The following is a 10,775-nucleotide window of genomic DNA, read 5'->3' as shown; positions in this document are numbered from 1 at the left end:
GAGCAGGGCCGTGCTGAGGGCGGGTTCCCTGGGCGCTGTGTCTCCGTTCCCCCGCAGGCTGTGCCCGGGGCTGGGGGTGCCCTAAGCCCGCCCGGAGCAAGGCAGGTGGGCAGAGATGCTGCGTGCAGAGCCCTGCCCGGCTTCCCAGGGCCGGGCCTGAGCCCAGGCCTCCTGCGGGCAGCGGGGCTGCCCCAGCTCCCACCCCCTGGGGCTTGAGATGTCCCTGCGACCAGTGCCTCGTGTGCACCGAAAGAGCCTCTCACCCGAGCACAGAGAGGAAAGGCCGATGATGTTCCATTAGATGTGTTTTGACAGCCCACACACGTGCGAGGTTGCCTAAACTTGCCCCTTCCAGAACACACAGGAGATGTTCGTCATTTTCTGGCAGCACAAACCACTTTTTGTTCTTCCTTCATCTGTCACTTGTTGTTCCTGCGTAGGTGAGCAGTGAGGATTGCAATGGACAGTGTTTCCCCAGGCTCCTCTCTGCAGCTCCTTGCCAAGCTGCTTCATGATGCTCCACAAGAAGATGATGGTGATGATGATGGGGTGAGTCATTCACAAGAAATGCTGCTTCTTTTACATGGTGTCCCTAACCTTGTTAAGCAAGGAGAAGCAAACCTCTTCTCCCAGAGGCAGGAAAAACAGAACTAAAACCTTCCAAAGTCTTGGACTGACCAAAGCAGCTAGAAGATACTTTTAGGCTAACCAGTTCTTGAGGGAGGAGTATAAGGAAGGTGTCCCAGGAAATAGAAGGGGAGATTGTGATCAGAAAATGTGAGGGAGATGTAATTTTTCAGCCTGAATGAAAGGAGAACACACAGGTGAAATAGCTTTAGACTTCCTGCTACTTTTCCCTGAAATCTGCCAGAGGTGAAGGCAATGGCAGGTGAAGACTTTGTATGAAGGGAACAAAGCTGCTCCTCAACTTCTGAGTGAAGACTGAAATATCCAAAGGCAACTGGGTGTAGATATGTTGGTGACTGTAGAACAGGGAAATCTAAGGTGAAGGATCTGAATGTTTCATGAGAGAAGCATCTTTCCATTCTTCTGTATCAATTCATCTCAGGACTAGATGAACATCACAGCTCTTGGAAAACATCCAGAAGCCAACTGCTGCTTTTATCTGTGTGTGTGCTGGGGAGAAATACCCCAGGAGGGCCACAGGTGCCAACAAGCACAGTGTGAAAGGCCTCTGTGAGGGCTCAGAGCTTTGGCAAGCCCCTTAGGATTTTGAACAAGTCGTGTCACAACATGGATAAGAAAAATGGCAAATGCCCCAGTGTTCCTCAGATCTCTCCCAAACACAGAGCCAGCTGGCTGACCCAGCAGTTGTGCACTAGGAGTGGCAGTAATATTTGGGATAAAAAGGATGCATATCCACTGAAATTTCCTTGCAGTAGGTGGTAGATGGGGTCCTTCACACTCTAACTACCCTTCAGCTGTTTAATGCCAGCCTTTTAAAACTAGCCTTTTTGCTGTACATCTCTGAAGTAAACATCCTGATTTTAAAAAGAATTTATTTACATCTTATTAGTGAAATGAAAGACACTTCAGAGACAGAAATGGAAAATTGCCACAAGGGATGTCAATTAAGTCTGAGTCAATCTGGGCAAATTGAAATCTTTATTTTGATTTAATGTTCTGCACATATGAGGCACTTTTCTCAAACCAGGGAATCTTCATGTACAGAGAAATGCCTCACAATGGCCTATTAGCACTAAATTGAATCATAATTAGAGAAGACTGTTGTTGCCTCATATAATCTTTACTGTCAAAAGGAAGCCAAATGCTTTGGAGGGGTCTTTGTGGAGTACCCTTTGTTTCCTGCAGCACTTTGATGGCAGGCAAGGCATGGAAATTTTGCCAACATGCCATGGAAGCTAACACTCAAAAAGCACATCTGTCTGTAATACTCTGCTTCTAGGAGTCCTGCTTAAACCCAGGGTGTCAAGGTCACTTTCTGCTGGGTGGGAGTGGAGAGGAGAGAATGTTCAGTAGCTCACTCATGGAATTGTGGGATAATATTTTGGGGGAATTCCATCAGGGGTTTGACCCTAGATAACATTTTGTATATCTTGATGTTGTCATTGTTGCTGAGCTGGGCTTCTGTGAAAGCTGCTTGAAGTTCTGTTTGTCCTTTTTTGCAGCCACACTGTTCTGTGAGCACCATGACTCCTGGTCATATTGGACCACTAAAGAGGGAGACCTCTGGTAAGGAGGAGTGGTTGTGTGTTTTAGCAGTCAGACCTGTAAGTTACCACTGATGGGGTTTGCTTCAGCAAGAGAGGGGTCAGTGACATCTGGGATGGAAATAGCATTGCATTTTTAAATTACACTGTAAAATTCTTCTTTTCCTGAAAGCTTAACTGCAAAGCACAGAAAGGGAAGCAGAAAGGGAGACTCCAGAGCACAGCGACTTTGAGTGGTGATGATAAACAGAGGATTGAGCCTGGTCACATGCTGAGGGGGATCATAACTGAGCAGCAAAAACTTCATAAAAGTAGGAATAGAAGCTTTGTTCACTGCTGCCCTCAACAGACCAAGAGGCATTTTTCAGTTACTCCCTTCCCTGCATCTAGTTTTTTGCCTGGAAACTCCATTACCTGCCTTCCCTGACTCCAGGTGTTCTGGCATCATCCAAAAACAAGAGAACTGAGAACAAATATCTTGAGGATTCCCCAATTTGCCTTAACACCTTGGATTGGACTCAGGAAAGAAAGGAAGGCCAAGTTAAATCTTGCAAAGTTAATGTAAAGCTCTTCCTGGAGCTAATACTTCACATTATTGGACAGCCTTGTTATGAGTCACAAGAAAGGGCAACACAGACTAGGATGAGCGTAGCAGAAACTGTGGAAAATAGAACAAATCAAGTATTTTTGCTTTGGGTTCTATTCACAACCCAGAGATTCTACCAGCTTGCTGGAAAATCCATTTTTCCATGTAGGACAGGCACAAACCACAGCATTGTTCCTCTGAACTTCCATGTGTCTTCAGCACCTCATCTGGGCTGTGCTCAGGAATTAATGAGAACTGGATTTGTGTGAGGAGGAGATCCTGTTGTAAATGACTCTGCTCAGTGAAAAATCTCCTATCAGGGGGCTTGGGGGACATTAACATTTCATTCTTCTGCACTTCACCCATTCTGAAGTGTCAAGTTATTTTATGCCTGAAAGGAGGGTTTCCTTGACACAGAGGTTGGGTAAAGAAGATTTAAGGCAAAGGGAGGAAAAACATCCTCCCTCTGCAAATTCTCATTCATAAGAGACTGAAGTGAAGAAGACTGGAAGAATTAATGGGGAATGCTTTAAATACAAGGATTTTTCTAAAGCCTAGAAAAATCTCAGTTTTCAGCAAACCTAGAGAGACAGAGACATCCCAAAATAAGACAGTGTGATTTTTGTTATCACTTTCAGACACTTCTCAAGTGAAATCTGGAAACAGGAAAACTATTTGGAATACAGAGGAGGTGCCAGAGGGATCTGAATTTGATGATACCTGGGACCCAAGGGAACAGCCAGAGTAAGTGAGCTGAACCTGCCTGGGCTTTAGACAGGACTAATGGAAATACAAATAAACAGCAGCTCCTACATTTCAGTGGAACAGGCACCTGCACAGCTTGTCTCATGGAGGGAGGAAGGAAGGAAATTGGTGTTGCACCTAAAGCAACATATAAAGAGTGATTTTTTTAACCCCTCCCTTGGTAACTTTCTGCTCTCATAACAGAAATGTAGGTTTGGTTTTTCCCATCCTAGGATCACTTGCAGTGTCAGAGGCTTGTCTAAGTGAGATCAGGAGGGGAAATGGGCCAGCAAAACCATTTCCTAGTTTTCAAACATGCCATTTGTAGGAAATACCTGGCTTTTCCCACTGCATGGCAGATACATTCACTTCTCATAAAGTGCTCCAACTTATATTTGTGTGTCAAAGAATTAAGCTGTTTAGAGACAAGTATACAAACAGGAAGGGAATGTTCTGCAGGCAGTTTTGAACTCTTAACTCTGGGCATTCAATCTTCACCTGTCAAGGGAAAGCCTAAAAGCAGAGTATTTTCTCTTCCTCATAGAGAAACAATAAGAGAAGATACAATCAGGTATGTTGGAAATTCCTGACTATCGAGACCCTGGCCCAGGCTGCCCAGGGAAGCTGTGGCTGCCCCATCCCTGGCAGTGTTGAAGGGCAGGTTGGATGGGGCTTGGAGCAACCTGGTCTGGTGGGAGGTGTCCCTGCCCATGCAGAGGGCTGGAACTAGATGATCTATAAGGTCCCTTCCAACCCAAACCATCCTATGATTCTATATTAGTGGTAGTGTGTAGGGGTCAGGAAGCCTTCAGGGTCCATCCACAAAGCAGCCTTGCATTTCTAGTCACTGTGTTCTGATGACATATCCTGGAATGCTAAATGCTGGAGCAGATGGGATGGAGCCCATGAAGCTGCAGATTGTGTGCCACACTGCAGTCCAGAATCCTCTTTTCTCTGCACCTAAGTCATGCCCTTGGGTGTTCAAGTGCCTGATAAACACAGGACTGAGACCCACCTGAACCTTAGACTCAGCATTTCTGAAGATGACTTAGCCTCACATACAGCTTGTTCTTGAAACCATCACCCATGAGGTACAGAACATGCTCTCCTTGTATTGTGGGCACAACAGAAGTTTTTCTCATGCTGTTTTTCACCCCTCCCTGATGGGCAAAACACAGTGCTTCTCTAGCCTCAAGCAATTATGACCTGTGCTGCACAGCTGAAGGGTTCAACCCTTTGTAACAGTTCATTAAATTGAATCAAAGAAAAATGGCCCAAAAGGAAACCAGATGGCTAGAGAGGTACATCCAGAGCTATTGGAAAGATTCCTCATTGACTTTGCAATTATTACACACACTGGAGATGTGAAAAAGACTTTGCATGCACTCCAACAGCTTAGAGAATGACTCACTCCACTCTATTTTCCTCAATTTAGTAAGATAATACATGTTCTGAAGACAATCTTGAGTTTGTATTTCCTCATCCAGTAAGTACCAAGAGCAAGGGAGTACACAGCTCTACACTTTGTGGAGGGGTAGAAAATAAATGTTGGCTGAATGCAAAAGAACTACAGTTTGACACAAGAATGTTAAGCTTTGGCTGCAAGGTTATGTTTAATGCCTGAACAGAAGTCATGTAATTACAACAGCATCCTCTTCAAATCCATTTCCTAAGAGTTTGTGGGGTTTGACTGGTTGATAAGTAGCATATTCACTTAGGATCCATTTTGTGATCCTGGTGAGTGAAGCAGAAGCAGCAAAGTGGGTGCCTTGGGTGGTGGAGTGAATGATCTTCCCCCATCTTCTAGCTAACCCAGTCATGGCTCTGAACAGAACCCAGTGCTGATGGGTTGAAGGGAGACCTGAGAAGGAGAAGCAATGCAGTATGTTTATGGTCCTCTGAGAAATAAATCTCCTTTAGTCTCCTGCCAGCTCTCCAATATTTTAGGCAACTCCTTCTCTTTCCCAGGTATCAGATTTCATTCAAACAGTGTGTAGGAACAGAAGATGTCTTCTTTGGGATGAGCAGGAAAGACCCTTCCACAGCCTGCTGTGAAGACATGGTGGTGAGCTGAACCTCTATCTCCCATCCCTCCTCTGTGCTCTTTCTCTGTCCCTTTCAATCTTGCCACCACCTTGAGGGACAGAACATAAACACCAAGCTCTGTGGCTGCCTGTGGCCTCCTGCAGGATTTTCTTGTAGTTCTTCAAGCATTTGCAGATGATATTTATACTTTCTAACCCAAGGCACTTGTGTATCTCCTCAGGGATCCAGTGCACTCAAGAGAATCTGTAGAAATGCATATGCCAAATACAGACTTGAGGGCAATAAAAAATAGCTCCAAGATGAAGTTTCACCTTGGACACAATTGTGGAGAGGAGAGGGTCTTGCAAGGAGATGGTTTTCATCTGCCTGCATTTTATGATAAGATATGCAAGTTAGCAGAATGCTACAATACTGACCAGTCTTTAAAGTTACAGGTATCAGATCCTGTCCCATTATTATATGATCAAAGATCCTCCTGCTTTCTGAACTTCAGGGCAGGTAGAAGTGCTGTGCAGTTTTCTAGTCAAAGCAAGTGTCCTTGGGGCACTCAAAGCCAGGGGGTTCTGCTGGGTGTAGAATACCTGACAAGTACATTATCAGCTCAGGAGTTTGAAGAAAACAGGATATCAATGCCTATCTGTAAGCTATTGAAAGCAATGATTATCACCTTCAAATCTTCTCTGGTACAAACTGCCTTTTCAGAATGTTGCTCTTTGATACCAGCATCAAAATATTAAGGAAGCTGAGATCTTTTGTAGCTTATAGGACTTCCTATCTAATCACAGCTTTACCTATGACTGTCATTTCAGATTAAAATCAAGCTGCCAGAGACTAAGTACTCAGACATTACATTAGATATCCAGGAGAAGGTTCTCGACCTCCGAACTCCCAAGAAGTAAGTGCAACCAAGTGGATAGAAGTGCAGTGAACACCTTGTTTGAAAGGAGGTTTAACCAAGGCTTCAACTGATTGCTGGGTGGAAAGCAAAGAGGATTAGCAGATTATTAATTGCACATAAGAATTAGCTATAGACAAAACCAACCATAAACCATTCCCAGTTGTATAGTGTCATGGCTTTGACTCTGATACTGTCTTAGCAAAAATAATTTTAAGACAACTTTGGGCTACTTAAGCAGCAAAGCTTCAGGGGCCCATAAAACGCCTGGCAAAAAGCTGCCCGTGGTCTTGCAGGATTTCTTGGTAGTTTGCTTTCTCAATATCAATTTGTACAAATATATAACTGAAGGTTAGAGGCAGCTTGTGGCCATATCCAGGCATGGGTGCAGAGATGGAAATGTTACAAGGTTTCCTTGGAGAGATTTCCTTTTAGCTTGTTGTTTTTATAGGGCTATTCCAAGCCTACAAAGATAATCAAATGGCTGATATACTCTCCATATTTTCCTCTGTGTGCAATTGCCCTGCCTGAGATTTCCAGATAACTCCCATGTCTGTTCTGCTCCAAGTTCTTTTTCACAATAGAGTGTTTTCCTAAGAAAGCCTAATCCACTCTGGGCTTTGAATGGGATGTGAGAAGATCCATACATGAATAGCTTCCTGTAAATAAATTCAAGGGGCAGGCCATGAATTAAGGCCCAAATAAGTTCTGCTCCTAGTGAACAGAGTATAGAAAAGGCACTTCTTTTCACAGACAAAACCAGGCTGAGGTGGTTACCCCCTGCTTGGATTTAACCCAGAGATGCAACAGGAGTAGAAGAATATTGGAAGTGCTAGCTCTGAAACTGGAATATCAGGAGGAATAATTGTTCAGCTGATGACTTTTAGAACCTATAGGTAGTAAAAAAACATAGCTTAATGAAATACCACAGATGTAGAAAAACCTCGGCATCCTTTTTCTTGTGCAATTCTATCTTTTTTGTGACTCAGATCTGCCATTATCTTCCTGGGATCCAGATGTCTGTAGTCACAAGCCTAGCAAATAGAAAAATTGCCATAAATCTAAAGGTTGCTTGGGTACAGCCTGAGTCAGTGCTGTTTTCACAAATGGAAGTGCAGGTCTCCTCAATATGAAGGAAACAAGCAGGATTTCAAATTCTGCAAACAGGATTTGAAGAAATGGCCTCAAGTTGTGCCAGGGGAGGTTTAGACTGGACATTAGAAAAAAATTCTTAACTGAAGGGGTTATCAGGCCCTGGAACAGGCTGCCCAGGGAAGTATTTAAAAGACATGTAGGTGTGGTGCTGAGGGAGATGGTTTAGTGGTGGACTTAGCAGTGCTGGGTTAACAGTTGTGTTTGATGATCTCAAAGGCCCTTTCCAATAAAAACCAGTTCTGTGATTCTATATCCTTTGTGACACTTAACTGCCCAGAATCTCCACTCAAGCTGCATCACTTAATTCTTTTTACTAGAGAAGACAAACTCCTGCAGACACATTAAGGCTTTAGGTGTTACTCAGATTTTGATCACCAGGAAAGTATCATCAATGCAGCTCCTCCTTCCTCTGCATTTAAAATGCAGCCCTGTGAAAAAGCATGGACAGTGGAGTGAGCCCACAATCCATCATTGGAAACCATTGTCCTAGCCATGGCCAAGAGAAAGGAATCCTATTGGAAACATTTCAGGGCCTGTATAACTGTGCAACAGGCATTTCAGGAATCCCACACCATGTCAGAACAAGACAGACCAAAAGAACATTTCTGTGGTTTATGGACTGCAAGAGTAACTTGCAATGCTAACCCAGTTGCTCACCTAAATTGAGACATTGACATTCAGTGTCCTCTCTTACAGGAAGCTGCTGCTGCACCTCCCCTACCCTGTAGACAGCAAGAATGGTAAAGCTCGTTTTCTCTCTGAAGAGGAGACCTTGGAAGTCACCTTGAGGATATCAAGGCAGTTTGATTTCATAAATTTTGCCTGATGGACAAAGAGCAAGTGTGCAAAAAAAAGTAGTCTCTCAGTTGGAAATCTTCTTAAAGCCCAACTAGTCATGAAATAGTGGGTTGTTTTCCTTGAACAGTCCTCAGGGAATATCCCTGGAGAAATTATATTAGCTAGGAGGAACATAGCACCCATAGGTGCTATAAACTAAGGCTGTTCCAGCTCTTGCACTGCTCTGGTTAATGTTCTGCTGCCTTCAGTCTAATACAGGTTCTGAGAATGAGAAAATAGGAGATAGCAATTCTGGAAGCCAGATAAAGTCTTTGTGTGGTTATGGCTGATAAGTAAGTAGCACAATGAGACTCTGGCTGATGAATCTGGTGCTTAGTCACTGTTCCAAGACTTTGAAGTGGCAATATTCTTGCTTGGCCTCCAATGCTGGGACTGGGAACAGTTTAAAAATCTCCTCAGCTACTTCTTGATGAGAAGATCAAAGCTCTTCAGGGATCCACAGCCACATCTGAGGCTCCTTTACACCAGCAGAACAAGATAACCAGCTGTAGTTGGATTGTTAAACAAGTCAACTCTTCTGAACAATTTTTGACAATGTATGGCTCAGTGTCCTCTATTCACCTGCTGTCCTGCCAGCTGTTTTTCTAATCTTTCTTGACTAATAAAATAAGGTGTTCTGATTAACAGTCCCAGTTACCTTTCACTTTGTCTTCTCTATATGATGCCCCAAGAGACTTGCTAGAAGTGAGATAAGAAATTTAGAGCATCACTTAAAGGACTGAAATTCTGCAAAAGCCTTTCTTTGGCTTTCAGCTCCAATCTAGAGCTCCAGAGATGGGTAACCAAAATGTTCCTCTTACACTTCCTGACTCTTCTAGGTGAGGTCAGCCCCTCTTAGCACCTCAGGTTTCCCTCAAAAGCCTTTTGCAGCTCTGACAGTTACTGCTGACCAAGAGCCACACATCCAGCTACATCACACTGACCCTCCAGCCTTCACACAGTTCCTATGACCCACAACAAAACCAGAAACGTTTCTTACCTTGTCAGAGCTTCCCACATCCAGCCATTGGCCAATTGCCTCCTGAATCTCCCAAGCACAGCATGGATAGTTCCAAAGCCCAGACAAACCATGCACCTTCCAGTAACCTTACTAGTTTTTGCACACTAGTGATACACCTTTCTGTTCTGTCCTGTCCTGCCCAGGACTACCATAAACACAGCACCTACTGACCCTACCACCTCCCTGGCTTAACTTCTCCCAGTGCTGCTCTGCAACCATTTAACTCCTTCTGGGTGGAGCCCCCTTGGCTCCCAAGTGGTTGCAATCAGCTCAGATCTCTGACACTTGCTGCAGACTCATTTAGGTTGCTGTGGGAGGCAGAAATTCCCCCCAGAGCCTTAGCTCCCCACTTGCTGTTCTGTCTGAACCCCCAGGCACCATTCTATTAAGGGAGTAGCTGGGCAGGGGCCACAGCTGCCCTGGTGCTGCTGCACTGCCAAGCAGGCTGGGAGCTTTCAATAACAAGTAATTAATGGTAAAGCAGACTCCTGCAATTCTGCAGATCCTCTTCTGTTTGTGTGACTTAGGCTTTTAAAGGCAACAAGATCATAGTGGCTTGACTTTCTTCTCCAGCCAAAGAAGGAAGAGCACTTAATCTAGTGACCTCACATTTATCTTCTGTCCTTCATTGTCACCATCTGTCTCCCTCTGCCTGTTGAAAGGCAGCTGTGCTGGGACAATATAAATATTGCTCAATTACAGCAGTGCTCTAAATGCAATTACTCAATTGCAGTTTTAATTGAATTATTTGAGTTTAATTATCCCATTAGGAATTCTGTCAGTACAGCCCAAGTTGCTTGCTTTCTCTCTGGGCTAGCAGCACAATGCAGCAGCTGGCCACACAGGGAAGGGCTGGTTTTACCCAGACTCAGCCCTAATTAGGCTGAGGAAAAGTCTGGCACTGTTCAGAAACAGTGCTCTCAAATTCAGGGACAATCCTTGAGGCTGCAGGGACCTGCTTTCCTGGGTTTCCAGGCACAAAAGTACTTGCAGGCAGAGAACAGTGACTATTTATGCAGAAATAATTTTGCAGGAGAGCTAGTGACACAAATACTTGTGAAGGGTCTGTGAGTGAAGGGATCCATCCCGAGAGGTATTGGCAGAAACAACATGGAGCAGTTGCATAACATGAGCCTGTAGTTAAAGCTACATCTAGTCACTGAGACTGTTGCTAAAGGGCTGCTCAGGGGTCATGGAGGGACTGAGCCAGGACTGCTTCTGAAAAATTCTTCTGGGCAAACAGAAGAACTGTTTGGGATTTGTTCCTGATTCATTCCTAGGAGAAACAGAATAAAAAGA

The 10,775-nt window shown here is 44.3% G+C and overlaps 1 protein-coding gene across 1 annotated transcript; it reads left to right on the top strand.

Moving 5' to 3' along the window:
• The first annotated feature begins 459 nt into the window (after positions 1-459).
• PIH1D3 (PIH1 domain containing 3) lies at positions 460-8,444 on the top strand. Its single transcript, XM_009997085.1, has 6 exons — positions 460-549; positions 2,151-2,214; positions 3,417-3,522; positions 5,491-5,587; positions 6,378-6,463; positions 8,315-8,444. The coding sequence occupies exons 1-6, from the start codon at positions 460-462 to the stop codon at positions 8,442-8,444; spliced, it is 573 nt and encodes a 190-aa protein (XP_009995387.1).
• Positions 8,445-10,775: the final 2,331 nt, after the last annotated feature.

The sequence above is a fragment of the Chaetura pelagica genome, unplaced genomic scaffold (genome assembly GCF_000747805.2).
Source record: "Chaetura pelagica isolate M959 unplaced genomic scaffold, ChaPel_1.0 scaffold344, whole genome shotgun sequence".
Classification (NCBI taxonomy): Eukaryota; Metazoa; Chordata; class Aves; order Apodiformes; family Apodidae; genus Chaetura; species Chaetura pelagica.
Note: the sequence above shows the minus strand (reverse complement) of the source record. Positions and strands in the feature narration are given on the sequence as shown.